Genomic DNA, 23,122 nt, shown 5'->3' on the forward strand with positions numbered 1-23,122 from the left:
ACATAATGTACACTTTGTTTTCTTTTAACATACGGTATATACAGTCGAATCCACTTTATTGCATATCAGTTTATAGCTGCACAGAACCAAATAGCATTAAATCAATACAAATTATGTCGCATATTTGAATAGCTTTATAAAGAAAGACATCGATTAATTGCATACGAAAACCAAAAAATTCTAGAAAATTTCATCATAAAATGTTCCACAAACCTTTAATATTTTACAAGAAACAATAAAAACTAATATTAAAAGAAGAAAAAGTAAAAGCGATTACTAAAACTGGCGATGTACAATGTTGACATCTCGCGCAACAAGACTCATCATAGAGCTTATAGCAATGTGTTCAATGTGTTATTGCAGTAATCCTGGGCCATTATTGCATCATTTAAGTCTTGATGGCAGGATTTCAGATGTAGTTTGTCCTTTGTTACAAAATTACTTTAAACAATACTGACAACGAAACTACGTTGACAGAACACAAACACCTCCCTGAAGCTGTGGAATAGTCCATTGTTATTTTTATGTGCCATGCCTTTGGTAACACTAAAAGATAGACTTGGCCAAGGCAATTGTGTCCTAGAATAAATTTAATAAAGATGATTAAATATTAGTTTTTACTGTATTTTGTATGTCACATTTGATCCACCGTATTTTAAGTTAACATTAATTATCACTGCTATTTATTTATGTTAAAACAATAATTAAAAAAACCTTATAGAAACTGCAACTAACCGCATCACTGGCATTGTTTTCAACAGAGAGACACTAAATTACCATGTCTGAGGTAAAATGTTCAGAACTATGAACTAATCCAATTGTCTACACCTTCTCAGTATATTACTAGTTCTCAATTAATTAATTGTTACAGCCACTTGACAGTTTACAGTCAGTCTATGTGATAGCAAGCTGCTTGCCCCATGAAAGAAATAAACATCATTTTTGTTTGTCACTTGGGAAGGCTACATCAAAGCAACTGCCAGCCATAGTGAAATTGACAGTGTTACAATGTTTTAATCTGTTACACTGCATTGAGGGGGGTGGGGGAGACTTTGATTTCATGTTATTACATTTGAGTTGATTCTTTGTATTTTTCTTTCAAAAGGTTTGACCCTTGTGAACTTACAGCAGACATGCAGATAAAAATATTTAAAACTTTTTAACTTATAAATTATTTTTACAACATTCCTATTGGGTCTTTGTTTCTAGAATAAGATGCTTACAGGCCTATAGGTATGACATCTGCAGTGGGGAAGGCACCGTCTAGTTGGGGGGAGAGGGGAGGGGATAAGCCAGATGCTATGGCATCACCATTTTTTTTTTTTTAATTTATTTTTTTTAATACCAAAGCTCATATTTTTTCTAGCGAATATAGATAACGTTACCTAAAGGTGTGGGGTTGTTTTTTTGTTTTTTTGTGATGATCCCATCATGAAGAATTCGCCCCCCCCCCCCAAAAAAAAAATAAAAATAAAAAATAAAAAATTCTTGCCTATGGATTGTAGTTTCTATAAATAGATTAAAAACCCAAAACAAAATCAATCTTAATAAATAATAGACCAAAAGTAATGATACCTGAAAGGGTGGGGGGGGGGTGGGGGGGGGGGGGGGGCACAATCTGTTATAGTAATATCAATTCATTTTAATTTAGTTTGTGTGCCTATAATGGTGGTGGGTGGGTGTGAGACATACAACATGAATACAGCATGGCTAGCTGGAACAACAGCACCGACAGCAACTGCCATAATATGTGTGTCTGTATTATTATGATAACAACAAATTAACAATAATTATGATTTTTTTAAAAACAATTTTTAAAAATTATTTATTTTATTATTTAATTGAAATTATAATTATATTATTATTTAGCAGCAATATAATATAATTATAATTTCAATTAAATAATAAAATAAATAATTAATTTTTATTTTATTTATTTTATTATTTAATTGAAATTATAATTATATTATTATTTAGCAGCAATATATATATATATATTGCTGCTAAATAATAATATAATTATAATTTCAATTAAATAATAAAATAAATAATTAAAAAAAAATAAAGTCAATAAAAATTGTTTTTAAAAAAATCATAATATATATATATATATATATATACTTATATATATATGAGATGTGAGTGGTAGCCTACCCTGTAATATTTTGTTTTTAGCCCCCACCCCTAAAATAAATCCATACTGTGATCGATAAACATTGTGATGGGGATCACCTCCACCCCCCCACCCCCCCCCCATTAGCTACTTTTTACAGATCTTTATTATGACAGGTGTGTCGGAGTGGGGGAGTCTATTGAAAGTGAGGAGGTAGTATGGGATAATTACAAGATGATCCTGTTTTAATCATATATAACCATATGTATCAATATATCTTGTAATTATCCCATACTACCCCCTTACTTTCAATAGACTCCCCCACCCCGACATTTTTCTTTTTTTTCTTTTTTTTAAATTATCGTAAATACTATCTAAATCTGCTACATGTATGTTTGGTTGTTTAGCCACTGTTCCCAATGAATTCGATAAATCCTGTGAGAAGTTATGAATTTTTAAAAAATAACCATGAAAATGTTGGACTTAGTTTTTTCCCCATTCATTTGGAACACATCATTTCTTTGCAAAAGGACTACCTCCAAACTAATTGTTCACTTATATTTCACTTATAAATAGAAACAAACAAAAAATGTCTTAATTCCAGTTCACTTATACCACTGATAAACCACTTATAGGTGAAATATATGTGGAGTATCAGTGAAGTATCAATTAACATTTTTTTTCACTTATACTTATACACACTAATACTTCACTTATACCAATATATAAGTAACTTATAAGTGGCGTATAAGTAAAGTATATTCCACTTATAAGTTTGTATAGGTTATTTCCGTAAGGGAGGGTCACATACATCCTTAAAAATCCATTTATCACATCCGTTTATTGTCTGTAAAACACATCTGGTACCAGATGATTTACATAGTACTGCAATTGTATGTTATTATTATTCATGACATTTGTGATTATAGTTGTTTGTTGGATCATAGAGTTGTTCATTGTAAGTAATTATTTGAATTTAGCAAATAATTTGGCACATGGCTGTGGTGTTTATATATTTAGCATATACACTTACATACAAATGCTATATATCGTGAAAAATGCATTAAAAATGTTGCATTTATCAGGATTTGTAGAATGCAGGAAAAATGCATTTGAAAAGATAAAGCTATACACAAATATGTTTAGCTCAATAGCTTGAGTCATTGCAGAAAGCAGAAAAAAAGTCCAGAAAACAAATTTCTATACAGTTGAATCCACTTTATTGTATATCGGCTTATAACATAAATCGGTTAGTTTCATATTATTCGGCTGCACAGAACCTTTCAAAATCTGTATTTACATGAATATGGAATAGGAAAAATAAGGCACATACATTTGTCGTGAGGAGGCACAGGGATCTCCCCCGGTTCCTACAGACCTGGCTTACATCGTGTTAATAATTTTATTTATTATTCATGATTATATATTTTTAATTTTCTAATTAATTGAATGGAATTAGCAAGTTAGCAAGTCAAATTGCAAGTTTCTGCCATGTTTCTTTCATGTATTAAACGATTTAGAAACATACAATGAAAATCTGACTTTGCGTTACTTTTTTTGAAGAGTATATATTTTTAAATGATATGTTGCATCTTATTTTTGTGCACTATCTTTGTCAGGCCTGGACCTTTGCCATGCATCCCCTCCCCTTGCATCGTTATTTTGTAACAGTGTAATACAAATTGAGGATTGGAATCTTATAAAGTCCCCCCCCCCCCCCCAAATTGTTCTCCAACAAATGGAGGGTCTACAAACTATATGAAATTGTGATATGTTGGTATTTAGTCCGGTCACACAATGCTGTGCAGTAAGTCAACTTGAACGTCCTGGGTAGCGACTGTTGTATGTACGGCCTGTGATTGAATATTACAATAAAACTTGAATGCCATAATGAAGTATATTTGTGTGGAGAGGAGTGGCGGCATTAAAAGTGTGAGTGTGGGTGTCTGTGTGTGTGTGTGTGTCTGTGTGTATATATACAGTGGACTCTGCCAAAACCGGCATCGGTCGGGACTTTTGAAATATGCCGGTTTAGACAGCTTGCTGGTTTAGACAGATTTCATTCAGTTATGGTTCTTGTCAACCTAAACGATCATTATTAATTACTATGCTGTTATTAATTAACAGACTACTTCGAAATCAGTGATTCCAAGAAACACATGCATGAATTGTCGAACATTGGACATACTAATAATTGATACAATAAAAACCCAGCAGTTATTAACTCTTACCAATAATTTTTGTATCGAGATGTGACTGGACCACCAAAAAGGACCAGACTTGAAATTTTTAAGTGGGACCATACTGACGGCTTTCATTACAAATGGATAAAAAACATTTAATCCATAAGGTATTAAAAATATGATCGGTCTGGATATGGGTAGTGTTTTGGCCCGTGCCTGCTGAAACCACTGGTGCAATAACGTGTTCAGGTTTTGAAACTTTGCATTTGTTACGCGTTTCCTTTTGCCGGATATGTTGTCCTTGTATAGTTGCCGGTAGTGCTCACTAAATTTTAGTATGTCAGAGACCGTCTGTCTGCCGATCTTGTATTTATCTGCAAAGCCTTGTGCCTTAACACAGGATTTGATTTAAATTCTTCTATTAACTCGACTTTTGTTTTTAAGGATAATTTAATGTGCTTTCGGTCATTCAGCCATGATAAAAGTATGAATAAAAGTGAAATGCTTTAGCATTCATATTTATGCACCGTATTTTTTTGACAGTCTCAACTCAACACAATTTTAAACCTTATACCACTTGCGTATGTACACACACTGACACTAATCTGGTTGTGCCTCATTTCAAAGCCAGCATCACTCATTGCCTGGATGCTTGTTGCTCATAAGCAGTGTGCTGTGTATATTGTATTAGTTTTTGACTGCCTGCAAATGTCGGCCATGAAGAGAGTAAACTGGTATTGTTTCACCGGAATTGTGGTGTACCAGACAGATTCAGTATTTGGAGAATTTAAGGCATCCTTTGAGCAATGATTAAATAGTGATTTGGCATCTGGGTGAGTTTTTTCGATTAATGAATGAAGTGCTTCAACTGGAAAGTAAGTATCATTAGTTGCATACATCCGTTTGTCAATAGATGTTTCCATGTTATCAGCACCACCTTGGTGGGTTTTTTGTTGTTTCGTGGACAATCGTTACATATTCAGTTATTTTCATCTTTTGAAAATTTGAAAGATTTTAAATTGAGTTATTGGTGGAATTCTAATCCACGACTGACGAAGTGGACTGATAAATTGAACCAATTTCTAAATCGCAAGATCACAGGGTTTGAGCTTTCATGGAGAAAGGTACTTATTTTCTCTAGGTCAGCTGGTACTATTATTTGTTTGTGTTTTGTGCTTCGCGAAATGCCTTCCTTTACATTGAATTTCAGTTTGCTGTCCAGCATGTTGTTGGATGTCTTGAATTATTTATCTTTCACTATGTCAACATCTTGACCTATGTCATGCAGATGGCGGTTTAGTGCGGCGCCTATATTTTTCAGGGTATTTTTGTGATATTCCACAGCTTGGCCCGCAGACATAGAATTTTCGTAATTTAATATTCAGATCTTCGCTGGTAACAGAATTAAAATCAACCATGCTGCCTTCTGTTTCACTACACCAGTCTGAAAAATATCATTGTAATAATACTTAAAAAACCCAATTACGGGTGCTAACACAATTTGGTAATTGTTTTCATACAGAGATTTTATCATTTATAGGTTTATGTTTGGTTTTATAATAGGTAAAAATATATTGTCCAGTTTATGATCAACAATTGTGTGAACAAGTGTCACATCAAAATTCTTAATGACCTTTCTTTCCTTTTTTAGGGGGGGGGGGGGGGGGGCATAATTACACTGCTTTTAGTCTTATTTAGGGTGGTGCTGGTGGGGGGTTTTGTTTTGTTTTAGTTGTTTGTTTTGGGTTTTTTCACACAAGGGATTCTTGTATAATAATCATTCTTTCCCATCCCTTTTATTTTTCTCTTAAAAGTACTCTTATAAATATCTTGTTTCACAGAATGTGTATTGTAAGAATTTTGGATAAAGTTACTAAGGTGTTGTTTGAGTGATTTGTAATAGGCTATTTGTTTGAAGGTTAACATACCCTGAAACATTTTTACGCCCACTTAGTATTTCTTTTTGTTGACTTTGATTGTTTACATTCCTCTAGTTCCATCAGCTGTTCCTCGGTTAACTTCTTAAATCGGTGTTGTGACTTGTTTAGTTTGGGGTTGCATTCTAGGTTTTTCTTCATTTGTTTTATTTCGTCTTCACTATTAGACGATGCCATTATTAATTCGTCATCAAAGTCATCATCAAATATCTCCAGTAACTCAGAAGTATCCATATCAAAACCAAGTATTGTTTTCAGATCACCAATGTCAAAATTTGCCATTTTTGTTGTGTCCATTGCTATAACGCTGATAACGCTGATTTAGTTTTTAATTTGTAAAGTTACTATTTAATTAATTTTATACCCAAAAATATATTTCTTATTAAAACACTTAGTGTGTATCAGACCAATTATTTATTTTCATTTCATATGATTGATGTTTAAAACTTCCCCGACATACCCAGTCAAAAAATAGTTTGTAAACAGCTGTTAAAGTAGTTCCCTGATGACGTAATTTTTACTACGTCTGAACCAACGGGATGACGTTATATTGCAATGAATGTAATGGAAATTTAATTATATATACACACACATACATACAGTGCACTCCCACATTCATATTTCCCAGTTTTCCACATGATGCTCACTTGAACGGATGTATAATAGAGCAAACAAATTTCTTGACAAGATGGTGGCTTTTGTTTATTGTTTTTCAATGTAAAATACCTTGGAATTTTGAGTTCAAAAAGTAGTTTTCGGCAAGTATTTTCACTTGACAACAATGGCGGCAAGTGATTGTAACAGCAATTTGATTAGAAATTTGATCATTTTACCAACAATGAAAATCACTAAATATTGGGATATATGAATCGTAGTTTGCATCAAAAATTTTGGTCAGAAAACCAGTTATCAGGAATAATGGACATAAATACTGGACAGGTGGCCACAAATGCCCATAAGTAACTGCGACTTTTTCTAGTTTTTTGCCTAATTTTAATCAACATACCTCAGCTGATCTAAAAATCATAAAAAATAGAAAAACCAACATCAATAATATTTATCGATTAACATATGAACTTTATTTTATGTATTTATGAAACATTTAAGTGAATATATGTGAATAAAAAATTATAAACATGTACCAACTCAGTGTGTTTTTTGTCAAAAATTAATCCAGTAGTCTAAAGGTTAATCCATTGAAACATATTCCCCTATAGTGTCTAGCCACGAATAACCTGACCAGTTACCGTTCTCAGCAGTCACGGTTTAGAGTGTCTAGCCACGAATAACCTGACCAGCTACCGTTCTCAGCAGTCACGGTTTAGAGCGTCTAGCCACGAATAACCTGACCAGCTACCGTTCTCAGCAGTCACGGTTTAGAGCGTCTAGCCACGAATAACCTGACCAGCTACCGTTCTGAGCAGTCACGGTTTAGTGCGTCTAGCCACGAATAACCTGACCAGCTACCGTTCTGAGCAGTCACGGTTTAGAGCGTCTAGCCACGAATAACCTGACCAGCTACCCTTCTCAGCAGTCACGGTTTAGAGTGTCTATAGCCAAGAATAACCTGACCAGCTACCCTTCTCAGCAGTCACGGTTTAGAGCGTCTAGCCACGAATAACCTGACCAGCTACCCTTCTCAGCAGTCACGGTTTAGAGTGTCTATAGCCAAGAATAACCTGACCAGCTACCCTTCTCAGCAGTCACGGTTTAGAGTGTCTAGACATGAATAACCTGACCAGCTACCCTTCTCAGCAGTCACGGTTTAGAGTGTCTAGACATGAATAACCTGACCAGCTACCCTTCTCAGCAGTCACGGTTTAGAGTGTCTAGACATGAATAACCTGACCAGCTACCATTCTCAGCAGTCACGGTTTAGAGTGTCTAGACATGAATAACCTGACCAGCTACCGTTCTCAGCAGTGACGGTTTAGACATTGAACAGATTTATTCTCTGCAAGTGCACTGTAGGCAAGAGGTGTAATTAATTTAGTCAACTAAAAGCAAGGGAGGTAAGAACTTTCTCGCACAGGACTATAACACTGAATTCAACTGAAACCATTTGTGTGACTTCTTATGGTGATCTCCATGTCACATTGCAGTGTTCGAGATTAAATTTTTTGGCCAGTATCCCAGTTGGATACTAACATTTCAAAATCTGGTATCCCACTTGAGAATTTAGTATTATAGGGTATCCTGGTGGGATACTGGGTTCTTGAAGTCTGGTATCCAAAATTAAATTCTGGTATCCCCAGGATATCGGGATACCGTTAATCTCGAACACTGCACATATGAATAGCTTATTTTTAATTTAGAAAACTTTAAAAGTGACTTTAAATGTATGTGAATACCCAATCATTACACATTCTTAAATGTCCAGTAGTCTTAATTGAGCCAATTAGGACAATATACAAAGTTATTATTGCTAAAAATATTAATTAATATTAGTCAATTAATGTTTACAGTGTAATCATTCCAGTAGCATTTTCCATACCACATACAGTACACATTGAGCCACACTGTGTTAGACACACGTCTCGATTGTCCATCTCTGTCTGTGAAGTTATTCCCAGCTGTACACTTGTACTCGTCTCCATTACTACTACATACTAACATATTACATACTAATATACTAGAGACTAAAATAGTGATACTTACAGTACACATTGAGCTGCACTGTGTTAGACACAGGTCTCGATTGTCCGTCTCTGTCTGTGAAGAGATTCCCAGCTGTACACTTGTACTCGTCTCCGTTGTCTTCCTTTGATGGTGTGAACATGTAGTTGAATCCTGTGTGTTCTATATCATTGTTATTTCTAATCCAGTGAAAGGTAGCCTCTAAGCTTCCTTGATGTCCACTTGGTAAAGAACAAATCAGTGAACCTGTTCTGTCTTCAAGCCATGGATGTGATGAATTCGGAGACAAACTCGGTGTGCCAGGAGGATCTGAAGTATAAAAACGCATGTGGCTATAACTAAGTATCTAACTTCATCTCCACTTAAAGAACATGTAAGTAAAGCTGTTCTGTTTTCAAGCCATTGATGTTTTGAATTCGGAGACAAAAATGGCAGCCAATCCAATACTTTAACCTTAAATAACAGCTAAACTATTATAGTTAGATGTCATATATGTATTGAAGTCCTATACTGCCGATCCATGCTTGAAATGACGAAAAGGTTATTTTCAAGGTCAAATTCTTTATCTTGAAAATTAGCAGTCACTCAGTCGCCTGTGGCGATCTTTATTGGCTAAAGGCGACTAATAATTTTACAAAGATAGTCCGTTGGGCGACCATCAATTTTAGACTCTGGCGAGTATGGTACTAGTTAAAAAAAGAAACACTTGTCTGTTTGTCCCGACAAGTGAAAATTTACTCAGACAAGCATAATGTACCTTAGTGTTTATCTGGCGGACAAGTAAAATAAATTTTTTTACAAAATAGTATCATAATTTTTAGCAATTTGTTGTACTTAAAAAAAAGCACACAAAAAAATATACGAAATCAGCGGTTTCTCATCGCAAAATGTTATACTAATATCGTGGTTTGAGAGTTAAATAAACATGGTTTTGATAACACAATAGTCCACTCGGAACATCTCTGCTGACATAAATAAACATACATAATTTGTTTGATGATGAAAATGCACACCCACCTCCCAAGCTAAGTGTCATATATGCACCAAACGTAATTGGTTTCACTACACTGGCTTATCGAGGTCAAAAACAAAGCCAGTATTTTGAAAGTGGGACACTTTTGACGGGCTCGTACTGATCTTGGTTTTCATTGGCTTATCAAAAGTATAGAATTCCCCAACAAGAAATCACGTGAGATTTCGCAATTTTTGAACAAATTTAACTGTCTTGATTGAGGGGTCATCTCATATCTCCAAAACATATTTATATCCATAGAGGTATGGTACAACGCCTTTCCAGGGGTCGGTGAGTGGGGGATTTGTCTTGAAATTTTGACAGTGGCCAGCTTTTGGCATACGCGTTACATATGTAAGGGGTTGTTATTACAGTAATTACGTAACACTCTAGGGGTAGAGGAAGAGAGTACTGTGTTCAATTTACGTAACATTTTCCAAGACTATATGTTATTTTTATTCAATACTTAGACCTAAAAAGGTGTTTTTTGGAAATGCGCGGTCAGTCTAGGATCGATCCCCATCGGCAGGTATACAAAAAGACCATGGTATGTGATATCCTGTCTGTGGGATGGTACATATAAACAATCCTTTGCTAAACAAAAAAAAGTAGCTGGTTTCCAAGGCGCGTGTGCATGGATTTCAGCGGGGTTGGGGTTATAGACTGTGTTGAGCAACGTTTATATGGGGCCATGCTCCCACCAAAAATACATTTCAATTTTTTTTAAGCTTGGGCAAGTAAGGGTTTCGACCTCCAATACCCTCCCCCTGCACATGCACCCGATTCCTCTCTAAGATTATATGTCAAAATTACCAAATGTTAGACATCCAACAGCAGATGGAAGGTAGGATAGGATATGTTTTATTTAACGATGCACTCAACACATTTTATTTACGGTTGTATGGGGTCGGATGATTATTAAATCAATATGCTTTATCTTTGATGTCGTTAAACACAACCCCCCCCCAAACTTTACCCTTTTCAAATGAAATAATATTTATTTGAATTTGTCGATTTTAACACGTAAAATTAAGAAGTGAAAACGTTCATTGTCTACTTTAGTATATTTTATTTAAAAAATATATACATGATTAATGTGTTACTAGTATACAAACTAAACTTTGAAAGTTCTACTAACACTTTACAAAATATCAATTCTGAAAGAGGAAGGTACGACTGTCGATAATACGTTGTCAAGATCAAACCGGTTTTAACTAAAGACTCTAGTACCGTATCCTCAACGGAAAGTTCTTCGTACAGCGCAAGATTTCTCTTAATTTTTTGAGACGAACCCTACAATTTGAAATCGGCAAACGCATGTGTTAAGTGAAACTGACAACAGGCTGTCGTTTGTGCTTTGCCAAGCTATGGCGGCACAGGCGACGAATCAAGCATATACGTTTGACGATATCCATTCATAGCGAACACACACAACTTTTTTAAAAGTGCATTTGAGCTTGTATTTCACATTTGTACATGATGTGATAATATGGTAACCAGAGAATGTAACTTTAAACTTACATATTAAATATATTTTCTTGTTTGGAATATCAGTGTCTGTATATTCAATGTGTTTCTGGTCGTCTTAATATTTGTAAGAAGCCCAAACTGGATTCTGTCTTCAAATAATTCCGTATGTATGATTTTTTTTTTTTTATGAAATCAAATGAAATTTAACCTAGTACAAATATTAGAATGATCAGAAACATGTTTAATATACAGCCACTAATATTTTATGTAGAAAAATATATTTAATATGTAATTTCAATCGTTAAAAAGTCTCTGTTAGTTGATAACATCTTAAAAATTGCAGCAAACTCAGGAATATCCCTTTAAGGCAATTGATGGAACATCTAAGGTTATCTGAATGACAAAACTGTAATTCATGATCAGGACTCTATCTCTAATCAAAGCAGAATTGAAAGGGCATTTCGCAAAATAAGGGATGCTTCTAGTGCCTCGTCTATAGGATAACAGCCACTCCCGAGGACATCATTTACTGGGGATTTCACCCCTCTTGCATCCACACAAAGTTTATTTCATCCCTCTTGCATCGCCACAAAGAGGACTGCCACTCCCAGACTAGTTTACTAAAGCACGCGCAGTGCTACATTTAGTCTCTTTGTCTCTTTGTACTGCATTATATTTTAGTTTAGAAACAATGCAAGTCAAGCAGCATACCTAGGCTGTTCTAGCATTTTGTTTTCAACTCTGTATTAAAAATGAGAATTAATATGTATAATTTTTTTTTAAACTGGATTTCTTTTTCAATTTCTGTTGAGGCAAATATGTATTATTCAACAAAAAACATTCTAGTTTTGATTTTGGCTGTGCAGTTAAATTTCCGTGTGATAATTGGAGGGCTAGTTGAATTTGAGAAGGGCCAGTAAGCTTTTTCGTCAACTGGCCCTGCTGGCGACCATGGTTTTCATGTTAATTTTCAACCCTGCACTTACACTAGACGACAATGAGACTAAGGAATAAAGTAAAGTAGCATTATGCATCTTAATAACAGCAGTTAACACAGATGCCAAATCATGCCATTGTATTGCATTCCACACATTCGACTTTTATTTTCCCTCCATGTCTTATAGCCCTATAATGTAAGCGGCAACAAGCATATGGCAAAATGACGTACAAATATAATTAAATGAGGGTGCTCTTCCTTGCACGAGTATTCGTATCCTGCTTATAGACCCGAGTCTTGCTAAACTTGGCCCATGTACTCGTGGAGACACCTATCTGTCTAGGAGTGAAATCTACACGACTAATTTGCTATTGATTACTGGGACAAGTTGTAAAATATGTCAGTTTAATTAATTGTCAAAAATCACCACTTAGTATCAATGCTAACTTAATAAATAGTAATAAATAAATCTACAATAAAATGTTACTCAACTGTTTATTGGTAAATAGAAAATGAAAATAAAGCTTCGTTAAACTGAATTTCAATTTTAAGTGACACATATGCACCCTAGTTTTAAAACACTACAATATATTTTTCACTATTATAGAGCTGAAATTAGACATTACTTGCATTTTATTGTTTATAGTCTTTCCCACAGGGAACGCCTTTTATCATACTATAGAATTTACTACAATTAAGTTATTTATTTCATAATTGCAAACAAAAATAGTATTTTTTGGTTATTTCCAAGACAAATTTACTGTTTTTCTTATGTAAAACCAAACTGAAATTATTCACAAAAAAACATCTTTATAGGAGGATGGGAAAGGCTATAGATTATCCATTTCCATACATACAAAATGTTTCAAAGTTAGTGTCCATTTTCACAGGTTGAAACTAAGATCTGCAACTTTAATAATACCCAGTACATGGAATGAATCATTAGAATGTTGTATCTTCCAATAGTCAGGTCAGGTCAGGTCAGGTCAGAAAATTTAAAGTGCACATTCAGAGCAAGCTGTTGTAGTGCACGCCTTCTTGGGTGCAGGTGTCGGCCTCTGCCGGCTCCTATGTCCAGGACAGGAACTTCCAATAGTTCATATTGCTATTTGGAAAGACATGCATTACTCCTGCAAGCAATATGTCACTCATAGAAGTAGAGGGCTATGCACATTAGGCTAGCTTTATTACACTTCATAATCCTCTGCTAGCCTTATTACATCCACAGTCAATACGTTCATAGCACATATCTTTTGATGAATCGTTCATCACAAACTTCAGTATTAGTCCTTGCAGTGGTCCAACCACTTCCCTCTAGCCAATTCCCCGAGGTTTTGCAGCCCACCTGACATATTGAGAAATTATACTCTCTAAGGGTATTGGGAAAGATCCATTGTATTGTTTTGGTGAGAGCAAATAGTGGTTGATCCATGGTGATCACTAGAATTTGGCCATGGATGGGCAGTTGTATTGCATCTATGGAATATTTTATCATTGCAACTGAATGTACACAATCAAGGCAGAGTGGCATGTTGTGAGCTGTGGGCATATTGATGAACAGTATTTGTTTAGAAGCATGGTTGTCCCCATGAGATGTACTGGTAGTCTTCTTTGTCCAGCTCAGATTTGTGTAACAGACATCTCAGGTTATCCAACCACTTGTACTTCTTTATCAGTGTAGTAGCCATGTCAGCTATTGTGGGAGGTACAAAGTACTTTCTTGGTATGAAGAGTGGGAGGAAAATGTGTCTACTGAGCATGCAATTTTCTTTCCTTCCTTTGGTATCTCACCAACCCCAAGGTGAAATCTGTTCCTTAAAGCCAGGTTTGGGTGCAGTATAACTAATATAATTGTTCAATGGATGGATTCTGAAGAGATTGTCCTGCTCAGGTTCTGATCAATGTTGTTCACCACAGCTGCTGTAAACAACTGTTTTGGTGGACACATAACACCATCGTAACACTAGATGCAAATGGTTAAATTACAGAAATTAAAAGAACCTGGAAGTCATTTCAGTGTCTGGTCATGCATGGATATTGCTTTCAGTTGGAGTATATTTCCTAAGTGACTAACTTTAGACATAAATTACAGTTACTGTAATAGTTTCAACCAGTGGCCATTTTGGAAAATATGACCTTGAAAATTGAACTGGTCATTTCAAGGTCACCAACAAAAAGGTCATATTATATATGATATACATGCAACTTCTTATAATTCTTGTAATATTACACCTATCAGTCTTAATTTAGATGTAAATTAGCGTAACAATTTGAGATTGGTGGCCATTTTGAAAAATGGTTGCCATGGTCTTCAGAGGTGTATCCATATCCAGAACTGTTCAGATTAGGTCAGAGGACATGGGTGGCAAGTTTCACACTTCTACTCAAAAATATATATACTGTAGAACATTAAATTTTTGCGAATAACAAAGTATTGCGAAACCTGCAACAACTAATGATCGCAGTACTTTGTACTTTATATAGAGACTTTACTTACATATAAAACAAAAACATTTTAATACATTTATTTAGGCATATCATAAAATATTGTTTGTTTTTGGTTACCCGACCGAACCTAATTTGAACCTGCTGACCCTAAAAAAAATGTGTATGTTCAAAATAGTTGGGTTTTTTTAAATACATGTATAACGATTTCCACGAAAACATTCCAAAACTATCACATACATTAATTTGGTGGTGTTATAAATCAAATCGTTCTGTATTAATTTTGTTTACAAGCCACGGAATCATTTTCTTCTAACAGATGGAATTACTTCCCTTCAAATTGAAAGATAAGTTTGTTAACTTTAGTGAGATATCGGGTAAAGAGTTCCGATTGTCGGAAAATTGTCTTCACGAAAATACGCGATCTTTTCTAATTTACTCCAGTGACAAACTGGCCTTTTAGAAATTTAGGGACCTTCTGTTAAGTTAAGGACTGGGGTGTTTACAGATACTGATGAAGTTTACTGCTAAATCAAATGATTAATTATGTAGCTCTACTATTTCTTAGACAAACTAGAATAGATCTTATTCATTTAAATATTTTTTTAAATGTTACTGTTGAACAGATAAATATAAAATACTTCGATTTCAGTTTTCATTAAAAAAATTGTTAGTTATAACTTATTTACATGCTTCTATCCATTTAAGGTTTAAGCACGTCTGTCTGGACAAATAGTCTAACTGCCTCGACTGCCTGCCCAGGACAGACATTAGTGTCAGTATGAGAGGAAACCTGTTGCTTATTACTAAACAGCACTCTCCCACAGATAGGACAGTACATACCACAGCATTTAATAAACACACTGAGGTTTGCAAAACACTCACTACATGTGTAGCTTTAGAACCGGTACAGCAATTAAAAATTCCATTTCCAATGTGTGGAATTTGAACCTAGTACCTATAACAGCCCATAGCATTACCACCACACCACAGAGACAGTAACAAAAATAATAGTTTTTCATTTTGATTGTCCCTATCTATATAGAGGATACTCCCCAAGTGTCTTGTGATATCATAATTTATCAGTACAAGTTGATAAAAGTATAAAATTTGATGCTTGTGGAGTATATTATACTTTTATCAACGAGTGCTGATAAATTATGATATCACAAGACACGAGGAGGGTACTCTTTTTATCATCCATTATCATTCTTTTCATTTGCAACAGTTGTAAACAATGTCAGTAATGTGGGTTGAATGTCAGTGGTAGACTCGTTAACTAGCAGAATGGCAGTGACGTGACGTCACTAAAGATAGGTTTAGTGCTGAAACAAACACAGTGACGTAACAAAAACATTGTCTTGTGATTAAAATTTGACCAATCAAGATTACAAGATAAAGCAAATTAAAGTGCCAGCGATATCTCCTACAAAAGCCTTTAATGGATGATATATATATATATATACACACACACACACACGCATGCACACAGTGGGTTCTGCGTAATTGCATAGGCTCCACTCAAACAGACTATATATTTGTTAATCATTGTGGTAAATGTTGACTGAATTATTCTGATAATAATATACTTTATTAGGTGTGTAAGTTTTATGACCAACTATAACAAATTGTTAAATGTTTAAATTGTTTCTAAAAGTAATCTTATCAAAAGGTACTCTGTCACAGATTTAGTGGGCCTTATTTCTCTAAATATGAATTGTAAATGACAATTACATTAACTTGGAATACCAAACCTCGTTATTGTATCACCCAAAACATTTTAATTGAACCACGACTGAGGGAATCCCATGACAACCAGTGCACAGCTTCTTTTTTAAAAATTGGAACTCTTTTATGAGGAGTCTAAAACATACAACAAAATCAAGTATTAATGAGGCTATAATAAACGACAGCCATGTAAAGTACCTTTGAATTTTATATACAGTGCACGACCACCGTGTATTGAGACTTTAAAGTAATTTAAAATATATTATTTCTTGACAAAAAAAAACCTGAAATAAAATAATAAATAGTTGGAACATAAACTCATGATTTTTGTTCATTATTATTATTTGGGGGTTTTTTTTTGGGGGGGGGGGGGGGGTTGGGGGGTTTTTTTGGTATTATTATTGTGTGTGTGTGGGGGGTTTTTGGGGTTTTTTTTTTTTATGGAGCTATCGTACAGGACCACTGCGCGTGTGCAGTAATTTTAGCGGGGGGGGGGGGGGGGTCTAGACTGAGGTGAGCAACGTTTTCAGGGGGTGACACGCTCCACCAGACATTTATCAGGGGAAAAAACAGACAACACAATTTGCTTAAGCAGGGGATTGAACAATTTTTTAATTTTTTTTTTGGGGGGGGTTATTTTGTTGTTTAATTTGTTGTTTGTTGTTGTGTTTTTTGTTGTTGTTTGTTTTGTTTTTTTTACGGAGCTCCGTACACAGTACCACTGCAGACGCGTGTGCAGGGATTTTAGCATGGGGAGGGGGGTCTACACTGAGGCGAGTGAAGTTTATGGTGAGGGGTCGAGACATGTTCCCCTGAAAAATGTATCACAAAAAAAAAAATGTTTGTGCAAGGAGATGGGTATGTGCCTGCACCGACAAAAAACATTGTGACACAATCATTTTTGTTTAATACACAAATACAGATAAACTCTCAGCAGCTGATAATTTTATTTATTTGAATTCATTCATTCATTCATTCATTCATTCATCATATATTATTATTATTATTATTATAGTACTGCAGGGGCAATATTACGCTATTCTTATACGGTAGCAGGGTTTCCGCCAGAGGGTAAAATGGGTATGGTGCCATACCCAAATTTTATTGCAGATTTAATTTTTTTAAGTTAACCTTTTAAAATAATTAATGAATATTTTCTTAACCCTAACCCTAACCCTACACCTAATCCATATTTTTTTCTGGGGAAGCCCCCCCCCCCCCCATACCCCCATACCCCCTATCGACTGCTGTTGCATTCAGCAAACACATTATAAATATATAATTTCATAGCGCCAGACCCCAAAATTTGTTTCCGGCAGAAACACTGGGTAGGTGTCTATGGAAAACGTACACAAAAGGGGCCACTAGATTCATATTCAATCCCCATTCCCCTGTTCAGACCACACAGTTTTTGTACTTAGTATGTATTCCTCCTGTTCCAAGTGGTTCGGTAATATGGATTAATCAAATACTTATTTACCACCTACGGTATATACATTATTGCTGTGCTTATAGTCAGCCCTCGTTAGCAGAGGCTATATACAGTCGTATATATATATAGCCACTTCGTATATAAACACAGTCTAGGTCACAGTATTCTTTAAAAATGTAATAAAATAATAAATTTGACAAAGTGAAAACTGAACAAGTTGTTTAGATTTTTCCGCGTACAACAAACGATAAATATACCTGTACATGCAAAGGCCTAACTAGTCGAGATCGTCGCTGTTTAAAATACTTCTGTTACTAAAATAAATTAATGTATAAGCTTATTATCATCCAGTACATGTTTATATAATTTTTTAATAACTTATTTTCATTGTTTTTCTTTCGATTTATCCTACGTCGCAGAGCATTCTCATTACATGAGCTTGGCAAATCGTTTTGACACTGCGGTTATTCGGGGGTTGCCCATCACAGGACTACAAAAATAATATGTCACACCTCTTCGCTCCAAATAGCCGTAATTTTTTCCTTAATTATGGATCATCGACATAATTCAATTGTTTATACAAAATATCAGTAATAAGTGGTTTAATTTTATGGTAGTTATGTAGATGGTTAAATAAAGTATTTTTAGCAACAAATCAAATGTATATATTTTCAGATAATACTTTGTTAATTAGGTCATTAATTAGGTCAACCATCCATGACGGAGTGCCTTTAAAGATAGATTTGTATTTTAAGCATTTTCCCATTTTAATATTTCCATTAATAATGTATGCCAATGGGTGTATGCGGTGCAAATGTTTTATTTTAGTTTGTCGGTAATTAGGTAATGCTTAATAACTCATATTAGGTATATACTTTACTTTATTATTCGTCAGTTTCAACTGTAGTGTACCACATACTGGCTAAGGAATAGTGATGGTTGGTTTATTGTGAAACATAATTTAAATACCGTATTACTATTTAACATCATTATATTGTAATTGTAATATTTAATATAGTGAAGTATTTATTTTCTCACAACATATCCACTTGTACTTTATTCACATCTAATGCTAACCATTAACCATTCACTTGAATGGTTATCTCCCTTAAAATAGTATTTTATTGTATATTGACCTTGTTGGAGCTGCGTTTTGATCAACTAAGCAACCAATTAGCTCCATTTTCAATTTTGATGAACCATTGTAAATTATGTGTCAAAACTACTTTCAAGAAATTATTAGTCGGGTTGCCAGGTGCCAAAATTTGACCTAACCTTGAACTAGGGTACATACGATGTTTTATGGTGGTTTTATGTCATTTAGGGTATCCTGAATCGGCAACTGCATGAAGACACTTTGGCATCATTGAGCAATTTTTTTTACGGCCATTTTAAAAACACCTCCTCCAGGCTAAAAAAATACTGTTTTTTAGTTAGGCCTACTGTGTCATGCTATAATGTCTTATAGGTACACAGTTATTACAAGACCTCTACCTATTTAGATACCTTTTACAAACATTATATAATAAATACAAAATATATAGCAACATGTAAGTGGAGTTTACTGGTGGCCATCTTGGTTTTCAAAATGGCCACCATTGCAAATTTAGTTTGTTCAATACTACCACACCCAGGCAAACCTAAACTTTGTTTTAAAGTGGTAGAAAGGTAGTTAGACATGATTCCATGATCACTACATATACAAGGCTATTTGTAACCTGTATGTTACATATTAAAACTATTGTAATATAACAATTGTATTTATTGATTATATGATCTAGAACCACTTGAAACGGCATCTTTCAAAAGAAATGTTACCCTCCAAAATATCTCTTATACAAATTTGACAAGTAACTATATAAAATCATCTGCATCACATGTATGATATATAAGGTGAATTTTGTTACATATGTAAATGAAGGCATGTTAAAATAGACTGGTAGCTGTCAAATTTGATTGGCTAATATAACGTTTACGTGGCACATTAAACACGGTACAGATGAAATAATATTTACGATAGTGCTTAGAAAGGGAAGTCTTAATCTAAATCTGATCAATATTTTTGTAAAATACTTATTTGCTTCCTTGCTTTAAATATCATTCTATGCACATCTTTGTGCTCATTCAGATCTTCCTTTGTTTATGGAAGCTGTAGCGCATGTACTAGTGCATGCTAAAAGAAACGGGCAGTCTTACTACAGATGGTGTTGAAACCATACTCTGTAGACAAAACACAGTGATTCATGCTTGAATACTCTCACGACTATTGTAACTTCTTTTGGAATCAGTTTTGTGAAGAGATACCATATTTAATATGCTAATTAATAGCAGATTCGTAATTGTCACATCACACACTTTTAAATGTTTATACTACTATTATATATTAGTAGGTTAACGCATATTTTTGTCAGATTTTATGGGAAAAGGTTTTATTTTGAATGTGAAGTATTTTTAAAATAATCACCAAATTTGAATTAGCAGCTTCCTTCTTTGAAACATAATTTTTACTGTAAAGTGTGATATGCATGTACGATGTCATTACTGTTGTTCATCAGTGTAATTTTCATCATGCATAGTATTTAGGATTTATTTACAAATGTCCAGTGCAATACATTGTCAGAAAATGGTGCAAGATAACCCTTGACATGAACAGTTATTCATGAGCAGGCATTTTAGCAAGCAGTCACATAGCATTACTTCTATAAGCTTTGGTAGAGCACACACCAGTACAGTGACTGGGTATGCCGTTTATAATGTCCCACCCACAGTCATATATATTTACATCGTCAGCTTTCCACATCATGGTTTTAACTTGTTTGAAGTGCTCAGTCAATGCAAGATCAGTAGAACGTTTGATTAGGGGAATGTCTCTTTTACTTGTAAATATAGTGTGCTTCAAGTGGTTCATGGACGAATGTCTGCAAATATATGGCATAGGACATGCAACAAGCCTTAAACCATACATGATGAAAATGTCTGGTGAAAAACAGTAATGCCATCATACATGAATATCACATTTCACTGTAAATTATGTATCAAAATAGGAGGCAGCCAATTCAAAGTAGGTTGTCATTGTAAAGAGACTTCACCATTTAAACAAAACTTTTTTTTCCAAGAAAATTGGTTCCAGTAATCCACATAACCAGTATGAAGATTGACTGAGTGAATATAACATGATTGATGATTACGAATCTTCCATCAGCATATAAAAGACGATAACGGTATTTCTGCACAGATTTCAACAGGTTACGAAAGTTGCGAGGGTATACAGCCATACCTTAAAAACCTTTATACAGCTTCCTTAAATGATAGGACCTCTGAATCACCTCAGGAATGTGCACAGAACGATATTTCAAGCATGGAACCATAAGTATTTTTTAAATATTTCTCAGATTATTTAGAGGAAAACATCTCCAATGTTAACAAAGTTATTTAATCTGTACCATATTTAAGATGCATAACGTAACCATGCAATGCAAACGTTCCATAGCAAATGAAATTCGACAGCTACCAGCTTATTCCTGCATTTACGTATGTAAATAACTTCACCTGATATCTGGTACATGTGATTTTATTAATTTAACAGGTACTTTTCTATCTCCAGGTTGGTTGTAGACCAGATAACCAAGATATACAATTCTTTTAAAAGTATAGCCTGTTATATAATACGATATTTTTAATATATGACATATCAAACTTGGTAACATTCTGGGTGCTGGTTCTAAAGTTTATTAAAGGGACTGACCTGTGTTTTCAGACCTAGCAAGACTTCTGTTTGTTTTAGTTGACTGGGTGTGGTAATATTGTAAAAACAAATGTTTAAATGGCGGCCATTTTGGTTTTCAAAAACGCCCCTGAAATGTTGCTATTGTGTTGTTGTTGTTTTGTATTATTCTTTAGTCTTTGTAAAAGGTATCCAAATAGGTATGGGTCTTCTAATAATCTTGTACAAATAAAATATTATAGCATAATGCAATGGGCCGAAATGGAATAAACAGTATTTTTTTAGCCTGGGGTGGTGCTTTTAAAATGACCATCAAAAAAATTGCTCAATGATGACAAAGTGTCATCATGTGTCATCATGCAGTTTCTTAACCAGGAGACCCTAAATTACATAAAACCATCATAAAACATCGTATGTACCCTAGTTCACGGTATAACCCTTATTCTGCCCGACTATATGCAACATTTTCTATTTGGCTTTAATCCCATGAGCTGCTTGTGCTCTCTTGTACATGTAAATACAGGCGACCCCCTCTCCCACCCACCCCAGACTCTTTTGAAAAATAGCATTTAGTTTAGCCTGGTTCCACTCCTCTCCCCTTATCTTCTTGGGGTGAGTGGGGGTCGATGCACTGGGATCATTTGTTTTGTTTTTTGTTGTTATTGTTTTGTTTTGTTTTGTTTTATTTCTTTATTATTATTATTATTATTATTATTTATATTTTTATTATTTTATTTTTAACATTTTAAATTATTAATTTATATATATATAAATTATCAATCTTTGTCGTGGTCCACTGCCTGCCGCGGGGCATGGGGGGGTTGCTTGGGGATGGGGATGGGGGAATGGAGACAGGTTAAATGGGCCGGTAAGCATAAGTGTAGGATGTTTTGGCAAGTTAAGTTTTGTGATAGGTTGCCCCGGCTGCATTCCTTCACTCCCCTCATCACTGGGGGAGGGTAGTAGTCCATGCACCGGGATCAAATTTAATTCTTCATTTATGCAATCTAGCTGAATATGAAGATCACAGCTTTTTGTCCCTGATATTCTAAGCAAATGTCTGTGACACCGGATACCTAAATTTGTTCTGTGCATGTACAAAGTACGGCTTTCGATTTCCTCAACAGAGGAGCTTCACGTTCAGACCACGTTTTCTTATAGCAGGACTCGCTCATCAGAGATACACTAGCGACTGTGTTTAAGGTGGGCAGAATTTGGAATACGAATTTAGTAGTTAGGTCAAAGACCTAAAGCCAAAATGAGCTCATTCATACAACTCATGTCTGGACAAAAATTTAAGTTCAAAGAACAAAATTAGAGTGCTCGACCGAAAGGGTTTTCAGGTGATTTGAACAATTTAGACGGGCTGCCAAAATAAAGTGCGTCGGACTGTTTACAAAAAAAAAATTATAATAATAAAAAAATTATAAAAATTTTTTTAAAGTCCAACTAAACCCTTGGAACGGTTGGCGACTACGGGGACAAGATGAAGTGCTTGGCATTG

The 23,122-nt window shown here is 34.7% G+C and overlaps 1 protein-coding gene across 1 annotated transcript in view; it reads right to left on the reverse strand.

Annotated features, from left to right (window-relative positions):
• Nucleotides 1-8,793: 8,793 nt before the first annotated feature.
• Nucleotides 8,794-23,122, reverse strand: part of LOC121392493 (V-set and immunoglobulin domain-containing protein 10-like 2) — a gene marked incomplete at its 5' end in the record, with an annotated part of 28,118 nt that continues 13,789 nt past the window's right edge. The window contains one exon of the mRNA XM_041523684.1: nucleotides 8,794-9,179. Within this exon, the coding sequence (XP_041379618.1) occupies nucleotides 8,866-9,179 (314 nt within the window). The remainder of the gene's footprint in view (nucleotides 9,180-23,122) is intronic.

The sequence above is a fragment of the Gigantopelta aegis genome, unplaced genomic scaffold (assembly GCF_016097555.1).
Source record: "Gigantopelta aegis isolate Gae_Host unplaced genomic scaffold, Gae_host_genome ctg3937_pilon_pilon:::debris, whole genome shotgun sequence".
In the NCBI taxonomy this organism is placed as follows: domain Eukaryota; kingdom Metazoa; phylum Mollusca; class Gastropoda; order Neomphalida; family Peltospiridae; genus Gigantopelta; species Gigantopelta aegis.